Below are 23,696 nucleotides of genomic sequence, written 5' to 3'. Positions count from 1 at the left end.
TTTTTGCAATGCCAAGAAAAAAATTTCTTAGGAAATACCCTTAATATTAAATATTAGATAAATACACGGACGTGGGCATCTGGTCTAGTGGTATGATTCTCGCTTTGGGTGCGAGAGGTCCCGAGTTCGATTCTCGGAATGCCCCAAATTTTTTTCTTCCCCTCCTTTTATTCAACCTGACCCGGCTACATGAGTGCGAGATTGCCCAGGAGCGAGCGAAGATCAAAGCCACCCTTGTTTCTTTTGGTGTGCTAGTGGCTTGTGTGGCTTAGGTTGAGCTAGTTCCTCTTGTATGGAGATATTTGATTAAGAGAACAGATTTGTTTTCCAAAGTTCACCTTTAATTCACTGTTTGAGATGTATATTCATTTTGTTGCCGTGAATATAGAATTATTTAACTCCTTGGGAACTTTCACTGAAATTATGCTTCTTTTAGGAAGATGTAAGTGTTAGGCATTTTTTACTTTGTAACTCACTGGGAGTTCTTAAGCTGACTTGTCGTCAAGCCATGTGATCTTGGTACTGTGTGACGAAGTATCTGGCCTAAACCTAGCCCTAGTCACTTTCTACCAAGCAATATACCTGGCTTGGTAGTTGGTACTAGGTACATTAACTAGACTTTGCTATGGTCTATGGCTGAGTTAAATGTAGCAGTGGGCTCTGGATGCTACTGAAACCTGGACTTAAGCTTTTCCTGTGTGATTTTGACCTCAAACTTTTGTACGGAATCCGCAAAGCAACATCTTCTGGCAGGATGAGATCAGAGCCAAAGGCTTTTGGTAGGTCCTCACCAGTTCAGCTTATGTTTTATTATATCCAGCCTAAATTCTCTTGGTAATAATTAAAAGTTTCTTCACCAATTTAGTCAGATTTGCACACTGATAATTTTGAAGTTCAGGTGCGGTTCAGTATCCATAAGGATTGTTTTCCACTCCCTCAGTGTTTTCAAGGCGGCCATAAAGGACAATTATGATAAAAGGAACAAATTCAAAATAGAACTTACAGTTCAAAAAGTGAGAATTACTGGTTTTTTTTGTTGTTTGGTGGTTGTGTACTTCTGTAATTTAGTAGTCATATATATATATATATATATATATATATTCCAATTTTCCCTTTCAGATTAGGAAGCTCAGTGAACTTTTCTGACCTGCCGTGTTTCACTCAGTGCCATCAGATGCAGTGCCTGTCCATTCCCCATCAATTCAGGATAGGAAAGTGGGAAACTTTGCCAAGTCAGTGGTGATGGTCGGAGTTATCCTGCAGTCTCTCATGAAATTGATCGGCGTATTGGGCCCACGGAGGTGATATCAACACAGAGAGAGGAAGCTCCTCGTGATTTATACATGAGTGAAAAGGAGTATCGCACCTATGATCTTCTAGACCCGCACAACGGCACAAGAGGGATTTGGAAATAGAGCACCTTCTCAGACAGCAAGCTCCTCTATACAGTGATACTATTCCTTTGCATAGAGAATCATTCTTGCTGATCCCTTCTATTTAACTCACAGAGAGTTTCAGACTTACAATGTTGGTGGTAGAAGCGAATTGCCACCTGCAGCAGCATCTAGTTCTGTTAGTACTGCGTTGGACTCCTATATTCATTGGATCCATATTATTCTTACCGATATGGTGCTTCATCTTCAAAAGTATATCAGCTGCCTCCATGCATGTTGATCAAAATCAATCAACATTCATTAATTAAAAAGTCCAAAGCAAATTAATGAAGTCGAATTTGCTTTAAGATGGTTCTAATTTACAATATCCAAACACATTAGGCCATTAGCCTTACAATCCTCATACACATAATATCTCGTAAAGGCAATGCAGACACTAAATTTAACTAATTAGTGTATTCATGGATATTAAACACGATTATCTGAATTCAAACTTTACCAAATACAGACTGCTTTTAGGAATAATAAAATGGGAACAATATGGTCCGTTCACCATTTAAAATCTCAGAAGGAAACAACGCCTTGCATAGATAATCCCAATATGAATAAGAAAGCCCTTCCACAATCTACATCTGAATCAATTACAAAGAGCGTTGGCCTTATTTCAGCTTCAGCAAATGATGGATTGGGGTCAATCTTCCTTGGCATTCTGTACATATCCAAGAAATTTAGGGACAACAAAGTTAGGATCAAGAAGAGAATACATCAGAATTGAGTGATGATTTCAATTCTATGGTTTAGGAGAAAAGGGAATTTGGTTAACCAACACATACATACCATTTCTGCAAACAATTGTTGTACAGTGTCATTCAGATTGCCGTTCCAACACTCTCGTTCATCATCGTGTTGTACAACGAGGAGTCTTGGTGTGCTTAAGACTCCTTTTGAGAAAACCTGCATCTTGGGGCATTTCCTCACTATTACTTCTGTTAAAGAGGGGAATTTGAAGCTGTGCTCTGCTGAGCAAAAACTGACGAGGCTTGGCAAATATCTAAGTCCCAGTTTTCCTAATTTGCTAAAGATGATATCCTCTTTCGATTCATTTCCCTCATTTGCAACTATTTCTTTCAATCTGTCACATGCTCCTATACTCATTTTTGTGAGTTGTACCAGACTTTTTGCTGTTGAAGATGTTACCAAACTAACTAATCCATTGCATTTCCATACAGTCAAACGCGTCAGATTTTGAAAAGAAGCAGAGGATGGTGCTAAAGTGATCAAGCTGTCACAGTGCCAAACGAGAAGTTCTTCAAGAGACCCAAGAGCTTGGTCTAGCTGCGAGTCATGGTTCCACATATCCGTCAAAGCAGGAAGATAACCCAACTATAAGTGCCATATCATGTTTTAAAAAAATTACATAATCGACTCATTATCAAGCATTTTTATTTTCAATGTATGCAATCATATAATCATCTAGTAAAATTGATATTTAATTTGGCTCCAAAATCAATTTTGTTATTATGAACATATTGTAACTTAATTCTAAATAAATTTATTCTTTAAACTTAATTAATTCTATACAATAAGTTTATTATATATATTCTTTTCAAAATAACAAAAAAAAAAAAATTAAGTGCTATATTTTTTAAACTTATATATATAAAAACACAATCTCAACTAAATTTACAAATAGTGTATTAAAATGAATATAAACACATTATTTTCTTTTTTTCACTTTGAGGTGTGGAAAACAAATTCAATGGCAATGCTTTCTATGTAAAATAAATTTAATGCTCTATTTAGTTTTAGTATATAATAAGTTTCATTCTTAAAATTTTATAGATGAGAAGATATTACTTATACACAAAATATATCAAAATTTTTTAAGATAATGCAAAAAATAGATTTTAAGCTTGACACAGAGATTGAGCTCATACCTTTCTAAAGGAGAAATGTGGCTGCAGAACTTTAACCATAGGTTGGTTCTCCATATTTGTTTCTACCCAGTTCAGATTCTGAACAATTTTCTCCACCCCAGAACTGATTATATGCAGTCTTTTGAGTTGTAGCAGATTTTTAGCTATTGAAGCTGGGAAAATAATTTTTAGATCTGGACAATTCCAAACACTCACTGAACTTAGGTTATCAAACAAGACAAGTCCCAGAGGATCCTCATTCCATACATGCTTCAACTTTGGAAGGTCGCTTATGTGTAGAGTTCTCAATTGAATGGCTACTGATTCTTTCATTTTTATTAGCTCTTGGAGATCAAACACCTCTTGCAGTAAATCGCAATTATGTATGACCAGACGTTGAAGATTCCGGAGGCCTCTCAACAACGTGGATGGAAAAATTTTAATTAGTTCTTCACAGTGCTCCACAGTAAGTGCGTTTATTTTGCAAAAGGAATCTGAATGGAGTTCACTGTGCCATATCATCTTCAAATTATCCATGTTGAGAATCTCCAATTGCTCCATGTTGGGGAATGCAACCTGCATCAAAATCAATAGTCACTGTGAATAAACTTGACATGATACTCTCCTCTGTTTATTTCTTTCTCTATTTCAATAAATTTTTTGCTTATAAAAAAAAATAGACATGATAATTTCATTTTGACTCACATTCAACAGCAGATTGCTGACCCCTTAAAGCTAACATAGCATTGGATTTAGACCATCCAACATTGTTCAAATTTGAAATATACAATTTACAAGTAAAAATTATTTTTTAATCAAATATTGAAATTTAGGCCAATTACAACAGCAATCCTAAAGAAGGAACAATTAACGATTGTGGATAACAACGGAAACTATTATTCAGGTGAAAAAAGACTGCATACCTTTTCATCGAAGAGAGCAGAATTTATAATGTCAAGTTCACTGCTGGATGCCATATTTGAAGTCGTATAATTGGAGACAAAGGTCCTCATTTGAGGGCAATTTTGTATGCGCAGCTGTTTCAAGGCAGGACATTCAACTAAATTACTTGTGCAGAATCGCGTGAGTTTTGGAAGCTTCTTGAGCTTCAGGGACTCTAGTTGATGGAGTAACATCTTACTCATTATTTCTTCTTCCAATCCTTCCTTGACCATCACTTCTTCCATCATCTTACAATTGCGTATCTGAAGCCTTTTCAAATGCACAACACTTGAGAGTGATAATAAATTTTTCAAATTATCACATCCATCCACAATCAGGATAGTCAAATTAGGAAAAGATACCTGCAGTGAAAACTAGAGTCTCAGGTCCTTCAACTGTTGAGCATCACAGTACACTACACATTATCACTTGTTTGGTTGGACTTTCAGTTAGCAGTTGAATTACTGTACTAGCGTCCAACGAATGAAAAATAATTGTAGTTTTTGAATTCAATCACTTTACTTTCATAGAAAATTGTTATTGAATATCAAAATAATTGTAAAAATAAATTTTTTTAGTAGGAAATTGAGAAAGTAAAAACTTAAACTAATATTCGACTGATATGTTTTCAGTCATTAGACCAAATCAAACTAGGCACAAATAAAATATTTTAAAAATATAAAGATATATTTTTTTTGCATTAAAAAATCTCATAAACATAAGTCTAAAATTATAAATAACATATTAAATAAAATACATTTGCAGTGGTCATGTTAAATTTACCTTTTTTTCATATTTATTACTTTTCCTTTTTTCATATTTATCACATTTCCAGAAGCATATAATACATATTTCCACTTAAAAAGGAAAAGTAATAAATATGAAAAAAAGGTAAATTATAAATTAATAAAAATCACAGCTCAATCCCTATATTTTTTTATTAAAAATAATTTAATTTCTAAGTTTAGATATCTTTAAAAGAATAGTCCTTGGCCTGAATTGACCATTAATTTCTTTGCTTTCTTTTAAATTTTGGATAATTAAATTCCTCAAATTTTATTTTATTATTAAAATAGTCTTCCATTCATCTAGTAAAATTGATATTTAATTTAGCTCCAAAATCAATTTTGTTATTATGAACATATTATAACTTAATTCTAAATAAATTTATTCTTTAAACTTAATTAATTCTATACAATAAGTTTATTATATATATTCTTTTCAAAATAACAAAAAAAAAGTATTATATTTTTTAAACTTATATATATAAAAACACAATCTCAACTAAATTTACAAATAGTGTATTAAAATGAATATAAACACATTATTTTCTTTTTTTCACTTTGAGGTGTGGAAAACAAATTCAATGGCAATGCTTTCTATGTAAAATAAATTTAATGCTCTATTTAGTTTTAGTATATAATAAGTTTCATTCTTAAAATTTTATATATGAGAAGATATTACTTATACACAACATAATATCAAAATTTTTTAAGATAATACAAAAAATAGATTTTAAGCTTGACACAAAGATTGAGTTCATACCTTTCTAAAGGAGAAATGTGGCTGCAGAACTTTAACCATAGGTTGGTTCTCCATATTTGTTTCTACCCAGTTCAGATTCTGAACAATTTCCTCCACCCCAGAACTGCCTATATCCAGTGTGTTGAGTTGTAGCAGATTTTTAGCTATTGAAGCTGGGAAAATAAATTTTAGATTTGGACAACGCCAAACGTACACTGAACTTAGATAATGAAACAACACAAGTCCCAGAGGATCTTCATTCCATACATGCTTCAAATTTGGAAGGCCTTCTATGTGTAGAGTTCTCAATTGAATGGCTACTGATTCTTTCATTTTTATTAGCTCTTGGAGATCAAACACCTCTTGCAGTAAATCGCAATTATGAATGAACAGACGTTGAAGATTCCGGAGGCCTCTTAACAACGTGGATGGAAAAATTTTAATTAGTTCTTCACAGTGCTCCACAGTAAGTGCGTTTATTTTGCAAAAGGAATCTGAATGAAGTTCATTGTGCCATATCATCTTCAAATTATCCATGTTGAGAATCTCCAATTGCTCCAAGTTGGGGAATGCAACCTGCATCAAAAATCAATAGTCACTGTGAATAAACTTGACATGATACTCTCCTCTGTTTATTTCTTTCTCTATTTTTCAATTTTTTTTTTTTAAAAAAAAATAGACGTGATAATTTCATTTTGACTCACATCCAACAGGGGATTGCTGACCCTTAACGCTAACATAGCATTGGATTTAGACCATCCAACATTGTTCAAATTTGAAATATACAATTTACAAGTAAAAATTATTTTTTAATCAAATATTGAAATTTAGGCCAATTACAACAGCAATCCTAAAGAAGGAACAATTAACGATTGTGGATAACAACGGAAACTATTATTCAGGTGAAAAAAGACTGCATACCTTTTCATCGAAGAGAGCAGAATTTATAATGTCAAGTTCACTGCTGGATGCCATATTTGAAGTCGTATAATTGGAGACAAAGGTCCTCATTTGAGGGCAATTTTGTATGCGCAGCTCTTTCAAGACAGGACATTCAACTAAATTACTTGTGCAGAATCGCGTGAGTTTTGGAAGATCCATGAGCTCTAGGGACTCTAGTTGATGGAGTAACATCTTACTCATTATTTCTTCTTCCAATCCTTCTTTGACCATCACTTCTTCCATCATCTTACAATTGCATATCTCAAGCCTTTTCAAATGCACAACACTTGAGAGTGATAATAAATTTTTCAAATTATCACATCCTTTCACAATCAGGATAGTCAAATTAGGAAAAGATACCTGCAGTGAAAACTAGAGTCTCAGGTCCTTCAGCTGCTGAGCATCACAGTACACTACACAATCACTTGACTGGTTGGACTTTCAGTTAGCAGTTGAGTTACAGTACTAGCGTCCAACGAATGAAAAATAATTGTAGTTTTTGAATTCAATCACTTTACTTTCATAGAAAATTGTTATTGAATATCAAAATAATTGTAAAAATAATTTTTTTTTATTAGGAAATTGTGAGAGTAAAAACTTAAATTAATATTCAGCTGATATGTTTTAAAATAAAATATTTTAAAAATACAAAGACATTTTTGTTTGCATTAAAAAATCTCATAAACATAAGTCTAAAATTATAAATAACATATTAAATAAAATACATTTGCAGTGGTCATGTTAATTTTATACCAATTAAATATAATTGATTTTCAATAAGAATATACATAGAACTATTAACTGACTAGAAATTTTTATCACATTTCCAGAAGCATATAATACATATTTCCACTTAAAAAGGAAAAGTAATAAATATGAAAAAAGGTAAATTATAAATTAATAAAAATCACAGCTCAATCCCTATATTTTTTTATTAAAAATAATTTAATTTCTAAGTTTAGATATCTTTAAAAGAATAGTCCTTGGCCTGAATTACCATTAATTTCTTTGCTTTCTTTTTAATTTTGGATAATTAAATTCCTCAAATTTTATTTTATTATTAAAATAGTCTTCCATTCACATATTTTATTTAAGTAATAATTATTTTATATTTAAATGGTAATTCATTTTTAATCATTATAATTGACTATAATTATCAATATATAAAATATTTTTTAAAATATTTAATTAAATCTTTATAATATATAATTACTGAAATATAAAAACACTTTTGTCAATATCAAATTATTTATAAAAAAATAAAAAAATTATTTATTAAATAAAATATCCCTATATAATTATTTAATATGTTTATGTTAAATAAAAATAATTATTACAATAATTTTTTATTAATAATATTAATAAATGTAAAATGATGAATTTAAATATAATTTATACAATTTTTAAATAAAATAAAACTAAATGAAGATATAATTTCGCTGAGAATATTTATAAATTATATAAAAAACATTATGTTTATGTATTGTCAAAATAAATTACATTAAATCACATAAAAAGTAAGTTTTCTTATATAATGTTTTCCTTAAGAAAATACATTAAAAGTATTTTTACAATTATTTGTTTATTAAAAAAGATCACTATAAGCAAAATTAATTCTTTTTTAAAACTATAGATCATAATATAAAAAATTTTAAAAAAGAACTAATTTTAACTATATTTCAAAAAACTATTATTTTCTAATTAACTTTTTATTATTTTATATTTACATAAATAAATGTTATTAATGATTTTAGACATATCTTATTGACAAATTTATAATTTATATAAAAATAAAATACTAAAAAGAATTAAAGATAAGAACAAATCTTTATCTTAAAATAAAGCATCTTAAAAAAGATATTTAGTGGCGAACTAGAAACAGGATGTGGACCAAACCTTTCTACTGAAAAGTGGCATTGGTGTCTCAGTCTCGTCTTCACATTCAATTTCTTTATTACCTCCACTAGTTGTTGCTTCCTTCACTCGGGAACAAAAGCTTACAAATTGAGGTAGATTTTCCAATCTCAAATATCGTAGCTGTGGCAAATTAATTTTTTCATCATCTTCACCTTCCTCAACTACTATCTCTTCCATAATTTCGCAACTCCTCACATCCACTTTTTCGAGCTTCTCAAGGCCTTTAAACATAGAGAATGAAAAGAGACTCCTCAATGCATTACAGTTCCCCACCTTTAATTTTCTTAAATTGCTGAAAGACCCCACCATATAAGACCCACAATAGATCTTCTTCAAATTATTCAAATTGTCAATAAATAATGACTCCAACCTCGGAAAAGCAGTGGAATGGCCCCTTATCATCCAGTCTATGATATATTGAATGGGGCTATTTTGAACATGCAGATGCTTCAACTCAGGAAAACCTTGGTCGTCTGATTCATCGAGCACACTTCTTACACCCTTTAGGTCGTCCAAATACAGATCTTCAGTTTTCATCAGCAACACTTTTACCCTCTCCAACAGAGCGCTTGTACTAAGCTTGAGTTTCAACGTTCTTGAGGTTTTGTACTTACCACGCCAATCCCACACATCTCCGATGAAAACTCTAAATCTTTCCAGTTTTTCAGAAAATAAATCTTTAGGCATGATATTTGCATCCATGATGTGTACCTCCAAAGTGGACAGCTTTGACAAAAGCTTCAATTCTGACAGTTTAGCATTGTTTCTTGGTTCATCATGTCCCTCACCCTTCCATTGCACAAAACCGTCCCCCATGTACAATTCTTCCAGTTGGGCTAACCTTGATAGGACATCTGGGGGAATCACTTCAAGTTTTCGACATCGGCTCAAATCCAAAAGTCGCAAACGAGTCAATTTGCTTACTTCACTTGGCAGCCGAACAATGGTAGATTGAATGAAGCTGAGAACTTGCAACTGTTTTAGCTCTCCGATTGCAGAAATGTCTTCCAAAACACACTGATCCAAACACAATGTTTGGAGGTTCTCAAGGTATTGAAGTGATAAAGGCAGTGGTGACAAGTGCATTCCCGTCAAATCCAAGACTTTGAGCTCTTCCATTCTACTGAATAAATTCTCTGGGATTTTGAGCGAGGAATTATTAAACATAAAAAATGACTTGAGTTTTGGGCATTCAAGTACTTCAGGAAGCTTAGGGATATTGCAATATGGCAAGGAGATTGATGTGCATTGTTCAAAGAAGTCTTTATTCGGCCATTCTTCCAACTGAGTTTGATATGCTGCAGTAAAGACATGATGATGCTTGGATGCAATTGAGGCTGCGAAGCTGTAAACCACATCGTGCATTTTGACTTGTTCATGGTTGTCGCCTTCCAGTAACAAACAAGACATTTTAAGATCACTGATTACTTTAAGTAGTCTATCTCTTGTTGCTTTCAGTGTGGTGCGTTGATTAAACAAGCCTAACCCCATGCTATATTTCAACAAGTCACTGATGAACACAACATCAGGGAATTGTCCTAAAAGTCGGAACAAAGACCTCTCTTCATCTCTCAGAAAGTTGTAACTCAACTCTAGGGCCGAGTAAACTCTCTGTTCAACTCCTTTGCCATCAAACTTTTTAAGCTCTTCCAACGCATCGTTCCATTCAAACATTTGCTTGTTTTTCAATCCCGTCGCTACTGGTACAATTAAAATGGGCAAGCCAGCGCATCTATCTGCGACTTCCATAGCTATAGGTCGTAATTTGGAATCTTTAAGATCTCCCACAATCTTCTCAAATAGATTCCTTGCTTCTGGATCCTGTAAAACATCAAGCAAGACATCTCTTTGTACTCCCATTTCCAACAACACAGATTGATTTCTAGACGTCATCAGTATCTTGCTCCCTTTATGATCAGGGCCATAAGGAATTCCTACCTCCTCCAGTTTGATTGCTGCCCAAATATCATCTAGAATTATGAGAATTTTCTCTTCTTTTTTTATTCGTGCGCTCAACCGAGCTGCTCGTACCTCAACAGACTCCACATCAAATTTGTAGTCTAACTAATCTGCAATGTCTTGCTGAACTTTTTTCAATTCCGGATTGTGAGTTACAGTTGCCATAACCACCAATTTGAAGATTCCGTATTCCCTGACTTGTGCAGCAATCTGTTTCACTAGCGTGGTCTTACCCACGCCTCCCATTCCGTACACTCCAATGAGATTAACATCAGCATCCTTTAAAGCATTCATGATTTGCTCCACAGCTGATGTTCTTGATTCAAAGGCCTCAAAACCTTTGACTGCCCCTATGCCCTGTGGTGTGATGCGGTAGCAAACTTTCTCAAAATTTCCTTCTTCTCGGGTTCTAACAACGATTGGTAAAGCTTTGCTCGCTTTTCTACTAATCTGGTGGCGCCTGATCAAATTAGGACACAATCCCATGAAGCACCTCCTCTTTGATCTGTCTTCATGTCGAAGAAGAATTTTACTAGCATCTTCAGTGACATTATTCACTTTAGTAAACCACCTCGGAACAACATCTTCAACTTCTACTGGATTGCGCCTAACAGCTTCCTCCACAGTGTGCTCAACGATTTGTTTTTTAAGCGTGAGCTGTCTAACTTCTTCTTCAAGGTTGCGGATGTTGTCACTGTAGTTGAATACATATTTGATCTGACGCAGAGTGGGTTCAACCAACAGTTCGAAAACTTTGGATACAATGGGAGCAGTCACTAATTTCACAAACTCCATTTGCTGAATTTTTTTTTTCCCTTGGAATGTGACCACCTAACATACCCAGAGAAAATAAAAACATGGAGAGGTGAGAAGGAAAGCAAGAAATAAACAATTAACAGAACGCAACAAACACAAACAAAAGTGCTTTGAAATCAGATGAGAAATAGAAACCAAACGGTAAGTAATTTGCATACAATAAATAAATAATATAATAGAAATAAACAATATAACAGAGTAAAGATTTCCGACAAAAGATTTAAATAAAAACGATAATCAAAGTCATAATTGTGAGCTTCAGTTTCTTATGTAAGCGCTTAAAAGTTAACGTTTTCATTTAGATGTTTTGACTACAAAAAATTAATTTTTTAAAATTTTTTAATTTTATTTACAACTTTTAATTTTAATAATTTTATCTAAATTATCAAAAATTATTACACTTTTTTTTAACTCCATTTTTAACTGATCCATATTTTAAAATTTATTTTAATATACATCGTGATATAAACATTATTAGTTATCTACTAAAATTCAATGGTTTTGTTTGCTGGCTATCCCTTCAAACATCGCTCTTATGTAATGTTTCAGATTAAGGGAAATTCTAGAGTGAATTCCTCATATAATAAATAGAGTGAATTCCTTCATATAATAAATAGAGTGAATTTCTCATAATTATTAGTGCCCAAAATACTAAATAATCTCTTCTCATATTAAAATAAAATTAATCGAAAAATATTGATAGGAATGATAAGACTGAATATTTTAATCGTTGGAGACAAATTGAAAAATAGAATTATTGCAATATACTAAAACACAACAACAGTAAAAGAAAATGACGATTCTGCCCCTATTTTCTTTTTTTATTATTTTTTTTTTGATAAAAAGTCTATTTTAACTTTTTAAAGTGTGACTCAATACTGATATAAATATTTAAAATATTTTTAGATTCAAACAAATTCTAAAATTAAATAAATCTTTTAAATTTTAAAAATAAATTAAATAAATTCTTTAATTATTTTAAAAATAAATAAATTCTTTAAATTTTAATAATAAATAAAAAAGGATTGAGCTACAATTTACCTTTAATATAAATCTAATTAAAGTTGTGTACAAAAATCTTTTAGTGTATAGAGTTCTCATTGATAATCATGTGTTTCTAATTCGCAACATTCTAATAGGTATTTACTACGTCCTAGAATATATTGATAAATTATTTTTTTGCTAAATGATTCAAAAAAAAAATCTCTATAGATTCAAGACACTTTTGTATATAAACTTCTTGAATAATTATTTAAATAAAAATTTATCAATCTACTTTAAAATGTAGTAAATTTTTATTAGGATATTGTAAATCAGATACGTAATATTGCGGATGAGGATTATGCGCACTAAAAGATCATGTATAATATTGGCTAGATTTATTTATTTCTTTAAGAAATTAAAAAGCTTATTTATCTATAAAATAGTAAAAAAAACTTAATCAATTTTTAAAATTTAAAAAAATTATTCGACTTTTTTTTTTTAAGTTCAAGGATTTAATTGAAGTTTAAAATATTTTAAAAATTTATATAATTATTTAACATAACTTTAAAATTTAAATATACCTTTTGCTTTTTTTTTTTTTTTTTCTAATTTCTATTCCGAATATAGCATATGCTGCTGGCCTGCACTCAACCCACTGCACGGTGCACTTGACAAGTGCAATTTCCTTTTTACTTTTTTTCTTCTCTCTTTACAAGACTTTTCCTATTTTTCTTAATTTTAAATGTGTTAATTTTATTTTATTTTAATAATATATTATATTTAGTTATTATTATTTTCATTGAAATAATTTTAAAATAATTTATTTATGGTAAAACGTAATTCATTATTCTAACAATAATATTGTCATCAATTTAGCCTATGGCAGTTTCTTATTTATCATGTCTTTACTTTAATTTTAGTTTATATATTTTTGAATAGTTTTACATGCTACCTTATTTGTTTTTATTAGTTAAATCTTCTTAATTAGGAGGAACACTTAAGTCCCCTTTAATTTTTTATTAAAGTGTTCTACTTTATCAATTGAATTTTTAAATTTTTATTTGTTTATTTTAATTTTTTTAACCATTTAAGTGTTAGTACACGAATTTTATTTTTTTTTATTTTCTGTTATTATCATTTTAAATTTTAATTATTTGACTATTTAATAATTAAATTTAGCATTAATTATTATCTTTACAAAATAAATTTTAAGATGACTCCAGATAAAATGAATTTTAATTTATATACTCAACTCAACTTAATTCAACTAAACCTTTATCTCAAAATTTGGGGTCGATTATATGGATTTGCTTTCTCCACTCTAAACGATTTTGGGTTAAATTTTCAAAAATGTGTAATGCTTCTAGGTCATGTTGTATTACTGTCCTCCAAGTCACTTTAGGTCTACCCCTTCTTTTATTTCTATCCTCTAACCTAATGTGCTCTACTCGTCTAACTGGAGCTTCCGTATATCTATGCTTCACATGACTAATCCGCCTCAATCTCTCCACTCTCAACTTATCATCAATTAACATCACTCCTACTTTTTCTCTAATACTCTCATTACGGACTTTATCTAGTTTAGTATGGCTACTCATCCACCTTAACATTCTCATCTTTGCAACTCTTATCTTAGACACATACAACTCTTTTAGTGATTAACACTCACTACCATATAACATAACCAGTCATATGGCTGTACGGTAAAATTTTCCTTTCAACTTATTGGAAATCTTGCAATCATATAAAACTTCTGTAGCACGTCTCCACTTCAACCATCTGGCTTTAATCCTATGACTAACATCCTCCTCACATCCCCCATCTACTTGAAGGATTGAGCCGAGGTATTTAAAGTGATTACTTTGAGACAGTGCCACTCCATCCAAACTAACTCCTTTCCTATCACCAATTTGGCCTTCACTGAACTTGCAATGCATATATTCTGTCTTCGTTCTACTTAACTTAATGCCCTTTGATTCTAAAGTACTTCTCCAAAGCTCTAGCTTTCTATTAACTACTTCTTGCATCTCATCTGTCAGAACTATATCATCCGCAAATATCATGCACCAAGGGATACTCTCTTGTATATGTTTCATCAATTCATCTAAAACTAATGTAAAAAGGTAAGGGCTTATAGCTGATCCTTGGTGTAATCCAACTGAGATTGGAAAATCTCTTGTGTCCTCTCCTACTGTGCGCACAATAGTAGTTGCTCCTTCATACATATCTTTCAATCCTCTTTTGTTCTAACACTCTCCATAAAGACATCTCTTGGAACACTATCATAAGCCTTCTCTAAATCAATAAAAACCATGTGTAGATCTTTCTTCACATCTTTATATTTCTCCATCAAACTTCTAATGAGAAATATTGCTTTTATAATTGAACGACCGGACATGAAGACAAATTGATTGGGAGAGATAGAAGTATCATGACGTAGTCGATGCTCCACAACTCTCTCCCACAACTTCATAGTATGACTCATGAGTTTAATTCCTACAACACCCTCCCTGTAGCAACTCCGTACATTCTACTGTTCAAGTGACCAGTGTCGGTCCGGACAGCTAGAACGTCCGAAAAAATATTTAAACTAAAGTGAGGAACTATAATTAACTCAAATATTAGTAAGAAAAATTTAGAAAAAATTTTAGAAATAAAATACAACCAAGTTAAATGAGTCGGTGCCCTAGCGAAGGGTAACCCAGTGGGAAGTTGCAGTTCTCGCAACTAGGAGCCCTAAACCCAGGAGAAAATTCATAAAATAATTTTTGGGACTCCAAAGAAGGGTCATTGAGGTTCCTATGATATTAGAATACCAAGAAAATGCTTAGAAAAATTTTTCAATCGGTACAGACAATTTTGGTCTGTTATGTCAAACGGAGGGCATTTTGGTCATTTCACCTTCAGAGGTGATTTTTGGCCGACTTGTCCAGTTAAGTAAATAGTTATTATGGCACAAAATGTGAATAAATATTGCTAAAAATTAAATTGAAATTAAGTAGACAAGAAAAGGAGAGAAAATAAAAGAAATTGAAATTATGACATCATTATGATGTCATTAAACATCCTCCCACCCAATCAAACTTTGACACATGGCATTAAATTATTTAAAATGACTAAATGGGTAGAAAAAAAGAAAGAAAAAATCAGTTCTTTTCCTTTCCCATTTCCACTCCTTTCCCATTTCCAGCCGTTTCCTCTCCTGGCCCACAACCACCATTAAAGCTTATATAAGCTTTCTAACTCACCAAATCTCACTTGAAACCCTAAGTCCACTTCAACAAAATTTGTCTATACAACTTAGCAAGGTGATTGGCTGCCAAAAAAAGCCAAGAAACTGAAGTTTGTGAAGGGAGAAAATTCTGCTACAAGTTGTAAGTGACCATACTCTTGCTATTTTTAGTTTAATTTATGTTTAATGGCATGATATGTGTAGGAAATGTAAGAAAATGAAACAAACAAGTGTGTGTGTGCACCCTACAAGTTTAAGCAGCTAGGGTTAGTTAGGGTGGGTGATTTTGCTTGATAGCAAAGTGTTGATGAGCAGCCCTTAGTGCTAAATGCATGATTGAACTTAGTTGTGTAGGTGAAATGCAAATATTATGCATGTATGAACATGGAAAAATATGGACACTTAACAACATTAGGCTTTGCTCATATGATGGTTCATTAACCTTGTAATGGTCAATTAGTGACCATTTGAATGTGTATGATGAGGAAATGAAGTGAGTTGAGGCTTGACATTTGTGTATGGGTGAGCTACCTTAGTTGACCAGCAGGACTGAGCATGAGTCCAGCAGGTTTGGGCAGTTACAAATGGAGTTGTAGAGGTTCAACTGGTGCAAGGCTAATTGAACATGAAACTAGACACATAATGGCACAACTTTGGTATAGAAACCCTGCCTAGAAAACTAAACTAAGTTGACCTAAAAATTGCCCTAATCCGGGTAACTTGCATTCTTCCTGGGCAAAATGACCAAATGAACAGTGTTTATTTATTTAGTCATAACTCAGTGTAGAAAGGTCCAATTGACCTGAAATTTTACCAGCAGAAAGCTGAGATATAGACCTACAACTTTCATGAAGAAACCTAACCCAAATTTTAACCATAACATGTTCAAAAAGTGACCTGCAATCACTTCACAAGACATTGTAGATTTGGTCAGTCCAGAAAATCTGGAAAGTTTGCAATCCGGCCAGTTATGGTGTTTAGGCCATAACTTGAGCTACAAAACTCCAAATGGAGTGATTCAAAAAGAGAAATGTAACTATACACAATAAGAAACAACTTTTATGTAAACAACTTTATCAAATTCCTATTATAAAAATGACCAATGAAACAGTAAATACAAGGCTTGAAATCTGAAAATTTTGAATAACTAACACTAAGCTTAGAAATCGTATTGGCAACCAATACCAACAACTTTAGAATGCAAAATGTGGTATGTTGGGAGTATTAGAACCAATGTACCTATTGTCTATGCAAAATTTAACATTTTAGTTGACCAATGAAATGAATAGTAACACCTAAACTTAAATTTCAAGAATTGTACAATTTAAAAATGTAACATGCCTTAGTACACCTAGCAAGATTGGTTTGGATAGGTTGGCATGCCAATAGGGTTCAGTTAGCAGTACTGCACATGGCATTATGCCATTATGTGATTTTATAGCTTTTAGCCATTCTGACATAGTGATGATACTTGGCCTTGTGCCTAATGTTTATTACAGTTTATTAGCTGTTCTGTTGCACACCAGGAGATACATATGTAACCGATGGTGTGACGGCCCGAGGTACTTGATACCCAGTGCCAGTTTACCCGTTTATCTAGTTCAGTCATCCAGTATAGGTTACTTGAGCAACCGAAAATGAAAGTGAATAAATTTAATGAAATTATGAATATAACAAGTACAAAATAAATAAGATTACCAATAATGATAAAAAAATTATCTGCATAAGACATCAGAATATGCACTGCATATTTATTTTCTGTTATTTCTTTTTATTCTATTATTGACACTACTAAGCATTATTGCTTAGCACGTTGATTTTTGCCACGTTTAGGTTCTGGAGAGACCGACTGAGAGCCCAGCAGACCACAGACTGGGTGAGACCTTCTGCAGATCTGCATAGTGTCTGTGTCACCTCAATGACATCAGTGCATTAGTAAGACACTAGGTTTCATTTTGGGTATTTTATAATTAACTTTTATTTTCTCATAATAAATTGAGACTCATGTAATGTATTTTGTTATTAATGTAAATAGTGAAAATTATGTTTATGAATAAAAAAGTGAATATTTGTTTATGACTTGTATATGAATATCCTATGAAATGAATGATTGAGAAATAGAAATGTTGTTGAAAAATATTGAGATTTTGTTGATGATATGGAGTTTGGGATTGATTGAGAATTTTGGAAGTGTTTTTCTCAGGTTTCGAAGAACTGTTTTCTCCATTTTTAGCCGGTACTCTGCCGGATTTTCTATAAAATTTGCGAAACCTCAAAAAAAAAAAATTTATGATTTCAATAAATGATTTAAATGAATTATACTTCACAAATTATACTTCATAACTATGAAAAAAAAATAAATAAGGAAGGATAAAAATAATTGAAATAAAATAGGGTGTTCCGGTATACTGTGTGGCATATCTTACTCGCTTGTACTATAGACGGGTAAGGGGTGTCACAATTCTCCTATAGTTTGAGTAACTCTGTATGTCTCCCTTATTTTTAAAAATAGGTACTAAAATACTCCTCCTCCATTCATCAGGCATTTCCTTTGAGTTTAGAATCTTATTAAATAATTTAGTTAACCATGCCACTCTCATATCTCTTAAACACTTCCACACTTCAATTGGTATTCCATCGGGTCCACAGGCTTTACCCACTTTCATTCTTTTAAGTGCTTTCTTTACTTCTAAAGATCTAATCCTTCTAATATAATTCACATTCTTTTCTATTATTCTATAGTCTATATTCACGCTATTACCATTTTGACTATTGTTAAAGAGATCATCAAAATAATTTCTCAATCTTTCTTTAATGTCTTCATCTTTTACCAACACTTTTCCTTCTTTATCCTTAATGCACCTAACTTGATTGAGATCTTGATATTGCTTTTCTCTTCTCCTTGCTAATCTATAAATATCTTTCTCATCTTCTTTAGTTCGAAGTTTCTCATATAACTTTTCAAAGGCCTATGCTCTTGCTTGACTAATTACCTTTTTTGCCTCTTTCTTTGCTATCTTGTACTGTTCATATGCCTCATTATTATCACATTTAGATAATTTCTTATACCATTTCCTCTTTCTCTTTACTGCCTTTTGTACTTTCTCATTCCACCACCATCTCTCTTTTGAGGGTGGTCCATGTCCTCTAGACTCTCCAAGTATTTTTTTAGCTACTTCTCTAATCTTTGATGCCATATGTATCCACATATCATTGGCCTTCATATTCAGCTTCCATGCTTCGGACTCGAGAAGCTCATTTTTGAACTTCACTTGCTTTACTCCTTTGAACTCCCACCACTTTGATAGAGTTATACTATTTCTTATGACCTTGCTTGAATTATTCCTAAACTTGACATCCAAGACCACTAATCGATGTTGACTTGTTAAAGCGTCTCCTAGAATGACCTTGCAATCCTTGCATAGAGCTCTATTTGTCTTCCTAGTTAAGAGGAAGTCAATTTGACTTCTATGTTGCCCACTTTTGAATGTCACTAAATGTGACTCTCTTTTTATAAAGTAAGTATTTACTAGTATTAGGTCGTATGCCATAGCAAAATCCATGATACTTTTTCCCTCCTCATTTCGACTGCCAAAATCAAAACCTCCATGAACATTCTCATAACCTTGCCTATCACTTCCTACATTTTCATTCAAATCTCCACCAATGAAAACGTTCTCTTCATTCGGTATGCTTTGCATTAGATCATCCATATCTTCCTAAAACTTTTATTTACTTTTACTATTTAGCCCTACTTGTGGGGTATAAGAACTAAATACATTTATTGTTTCTCCTTCTAGTATTAGCTTTACTAGTATAATTCTATCTTAATATATGAAAAATATAATAACAACAAATTAATATCTATTTTAATAATTTTTTTAAATACTTCTTAAAATAGTAAGATTTTGGTTGATATTATTATTGTTTTGTAATAATAATAATAATAATAATAATAATAATAATAATATTATTATTATTATTATTATTATTATTATTATTATTATTATTATTATTATTATTATTATTATTATTATTATTACTACCTATAAAATATTTAAACAAATATATATACAGACTTTTTCTTTAGTATGAAACCTTGAAAGGCCCCTGGTGTGGATGGCCTCCAAGAAAGCTTTTATCAAAGCCAGTGGACAGTTATGGGTAATTCGGTTTGGGAGGAGGTTAGAAGAGGGTTTAGAGGGGGCCATTTGGAGGATCAAATGAATAGAACTATGTTAGTTTTGATTCCAAAAATGGAGAACCCTATCACTATGGCTCAAATTTGTCCCATTAGCTTGTGTAATATGGTGTATAAAGTGATTACTAAGGTGCTTGTTAATAGAATAAAAAAGTTCCTCCCTCAGATAGTGAGTCCGAATCAAGTCAATTTTGTGCCTAACAGACAGATAATTGATAATATTGTTATAACTATAGAGGCGGTGCATTCTATGAGAGCTAAGAAAGGTCGAAAAGGCTACACGATTGTTAAAATTGATTTAAAGAAGGCATATGACTGTATTAGTTGGTCTTTTCTTTAAGATACTTTACATTAAGCTGGGTTGCCGAGTAGTCGTATTCAGTTAATTATGAGATGTGTGTCTAGAGTTTGGATGCGGGTTTTATGGAATGGGGATATGATCGAGGAATTTATTTCATGTCGAGGTCTTAGGCAAGGAGATCCTCTGTCTCCCTAGCTTTTTGTTTTGTGTATGGAACGTTTTTGTTGTAGTATTGAGATTTTTCTAGAAGATATAAAGATCATTATTTGCATTTTTTAATCCTTAAATTCTTTTATCAAACTTGTAAGGTGTAATTGTATGTCTTTCCTTGATTTAAGGAGATTGATTAGAAAGAAGTAAGTTAAAACTTGTTGTAGTAGCTATGAATCATGCTTTTTATACTACTTTTGCTGCTATATAAACAGCCTAATCTAATGAAATGTGTGAATTCTACAATTTTAATCTGGTGTTGTGTGAGATAGAAAACCTCTATTTTCTTTATAAGTTTACTATGGAAAAATCTAACAAACGGTATAAGAGCTTCCATCTTAAGGTTGTCTATCTTTGTGAGTTTTAAGAGAGATTTGAGAGTTGTTTCACAAAAAAAATTTGAGAGGTTATCCAGCAGTAGTTCATTTCCCGCTCCACATATTTTTGCAAGTGAGAACTATGATTTTTGGCCTATAAAAATGACAACATTTTTTAGAGCTTATGACTTGTGGGATGTAGTAGATACTGAAAGAGATCCAACACCTTTGCCACCAAATCCAACTTTGGCACAAATCAAATATCATAGTGATGAATGTGCCAAGAAATACAAGGCTTTAACTTTCATTCATCAAGCTATTTCAGATTCAATATTTCCAGGAATAGTTTATGCCCAAATAGCCAAGGAAGCTTGGGACAAGCTCAAAGAAGAGTTCCAAGGGAGTGAGAGGGTGAGATGTTCAAAATGAAGGATGGTGAATCAGTCAAAAACTACTCTGCCAAACTGATGGAGATTGTGAATCAAATGAGGCTTTTTGGAGAAGATTTTCCACATGGAAAAGTTGTGAGAAGATTATGATTTCTTTGTCAGACAAGTTTGAAGCAAAATTTTTTACAATTGAAGAGTCATGTGACTTGAAGAGACTCACAATTGTAGAGTTAATTAGCATACTTCAGGCTCAATAGCAAAGAATTTCAATAAGAAATGAAGAAGTTGCTGAAGGAGCCTTTCAAGATTTCCAAGCTAAGAACAAAGGAAACGCTTCATCAAGCACAAAGGAGATTGAAGCTAAAAACAAAGATAGTAGTAGGAAAAGAAAATTTTCACCTTGTGGCACTTGTGGGAAGACAAATCATAGTGAAGATAGATGCTAAAAAATGGCTTAATGCAATTTTTACAAGAAGCAAGGTCACATTGAAAGATTTTGCAAAGCAAAGCAAAATCAATCTCAACAATAATCTGCTTAGCAAGCCAATTTCAGTGAAGATCAACAAGAAGTTGAAGAATCCTTATTTTTTGCCTCTCAAGTTTTTGAGTCAACAGAGAAGTATATTTGGAATGTTGACAGTGGCTAATCACATGGCCAATGATGCAAGTTTTTTTCAACTTTTTGGATAGATCTATCAAGACTAAAGTGAGAGTGGGAAATGGAGAAATTGTAAAAGCTGAAGGCAAAGGTTCAATTTCACTTCAGACAAAGAAAAGTATGAAGGTCATTTCTGATGTATTGTTTATTCCAAAGTTTGATCAAAATCTTCTTAGTATTACACAAATGATAAAGAAGGAATACTCTGTGTTATTTAAAAGGGATATGTGTTCCATTTATGACTCACATGATTATTAGGTTGCTGAAGCAAGATTGGAGAACAATAGCTTTGTTTTAATTTTGAAATCTGAAATACTTGATTGTGATAAAGGTGAAAATGAAAAGAAAACTTCAGTATGGAAAAGTGATTGTACAGGCGTTGACAAAGGAAGGGCAATACAAAGTAGCTGTTTTTGATGTTAAAGGCTCAAAATTATATGTTTGCTGCAATGAAATCAAGGAGGAGTTAAAGAAGGTTAAACCAGTTGCAAAATTTCCAAATGACAAAGGTAGAAGAATGGTTACTGCCTCAAAAGCAAATCAAGCTGAAGTTTCTTATGCTTCTAGCAGCAAAAATTATTTTGTTTCAGTTGTAAGAAGTCATATAAAGCATGGGAGAATCGAGCAAGATGATGTGAAGTTTCATCCAAATAAAGAGGCTAAGAAGAATTATTTAGGGAGCTAGTTTGACTATATCAATTGTAGAAGAGTCTCCAGAAATTGAAGCTAAAAAAGCTGTCATGCATTAATTTTACTGTGTTTGCCTTCAATACATAGATAACTAATTCTGATTCTTTGTGCTTCTTTTTCTTAGCAGCTAAAGTCTTTGTTTGTGGGTTTTAAGGTGTGTTGCTCTTTTAACATCAATTTTCCTTTGTCTCTCTGCAAATGGATTCTGTTTTCTGTTTTTCTTTTTCTTTTTATTTTTTCTTTTTCCAGTGGCAATGGGGTTAGGTATTCATGGTTTATTCTTGAGATTTAGTTTAGTTTTATGAGTTGCTTTTATTCTAATTAGGTTTAATTTTTTTATTAATTTGTGTTATGCTTTTATTTATTTTTTGATTGAACTATCAGTAAGGCTTTTATCGTTTGTTCCACTGCTCATGTGTGTATATTTTGCCATATTTGTTTTTGGGAGTTAAGCATCTTTCTGTTAACTTTTTAACTGGTGTGCTCATTTTATTTTGTCCTCTTTGGTTTCTATTCTTGATTTATGTTGCCTGGGACAGTAAAAAAGGTTGGAATGAGAGACCTGTTAATGATATAGCTTTTATTTGTTCTTTGTTCTTTATCAAGCTATTTAATTGACTGCCCATCCAATTAAATGAATGATTGGCTATTTTGAAGGCATTATTCTGGCATGGTTTTCATCCTTTACTAATTAGATTTATGCTTGGTAAAAAATCTAGGGTTGTCTGCTTTGTCAGTGCCAATATTTTATGTTTCCATATTTATTCTTCAAGTTCTTTTTAACCTTTGAGCTTTTTTGATGATTGAGTTTCTTTTCCGCTTACTTATGAATCCTACATCAGATTCAGTAACCGAGCACTGAATTTAGCTCATTTTGCTGCCATTGTTTTGATATTTTGGTATTTGGTTTTTGAAGTTGCATCAATGATGGGTGCAATTAGTTTCAGTAAAGTTCAAATTTTTATGCGGGTGTGGCTTCTACAGGACGATCAGAGGGAATGAAAATAAATTTTTTTGTTTTCTATTGTTTAATTCTCAAAATTTTTTTTATCCTTTCTCATGAAGCCTTTGTTAAATTCAATAACAGATTTCTAAATTTAGAGGATCCTACTTGAATTGTTTCATGTTGTCATCTTTTCAATGATGCATGTAATTAGCAGTTGAAACACAGATATTGGAAACAACATAAGAATTTAATTTTATCATCTTGGAATTAAAGCTGTATAATTTTTTATGTTTGTATGTTTAAAATTTTTACAAGCCAGCCTGATCAGTTTGGACAGAACGATTAGAGGCAATCAGAA

At 32.0% G+C, this 23,696-nt stretch overlaps 1 protein-coding gene, 1 non-coding gene and 1 pseudogene across 2 annotated transcripts in view; 1 reads left to right on the top strand and 2 right to left on the bottom strand.

The window, feature by feature from the left end:
* The first annotated feature begins 73 nt into the window (after positions 1-73).
* Positions 74-145, top strand: TRNAP-UGG (transfer RNA proline (anticodon UGG)). The gene has a single exon. It is a non-coding gene; the product is annotated as a tRNA-Pro (tRNA).
* Positions 146-1,717: 1,572 nt separating this feature from the next.
* LOC110642450 (uncharacterized) overlaps positions 1,718-23,696 on the bottom strand; it is a 40,639-nt gene continuing 18,660 nt past the window's right edge. Inside the window, exons 5-10 of the mRNA XM_058142739.1 lie at positions 6,698-7,078; positions 5,798-6,352; positions 4,234-4,614; positions 3,332-3,886; positions 2,232-2,729; positions 1,718-2,103 (exon numbers count right to left, since the gene is read on the bottom strand). Of these exons, the coding sequence (XP_057998722.1) occupies positions 2,086-2,103; positions 2,232-2,729; positions 3,332-3,886; positions 4,234-4,614; positions 5,798-6,352; positions 6,698-7,078 (2,388 nt within the window). The 3' untranslated portion in view covers positions 1,718-2,085. The remainder of the gene's footprint in view (positions 2,104-2,231; positions 2,730-3,331; positions 3,887-4,233; positions 4,615-5,797; positions 6,353-6,697; positions 7,079-23,696) is intronic.
* Positions 4,693-11,406, bottom strand: LOC131177659 (disease resistance protein At4g27190-like; annotated as a pseudogene).

Source organism: Hevea brasiliensis, unplaced genomic scaffold (genome assembly GCF_030052815.1).
Source record: "Hevea brasiliensis isolate MT/VB/25A 57/8 unplaced genomic scaffold, ASM3005281v1 Scaf7, whole genome shotgun sequence".
Taxonomy (NCBI): domain Eukaryota; kingdom Viridiplantae; phylum Streptophyta; class Magnoliopsida; order Malpighiales; family Euphorbiaceae; genus Hevea; species Hevea brasiliensis.
Note: the sequence above shows the minus strand (reverse complement) of the source record. Positions and strands in the feature narration are given on the sequence as shown.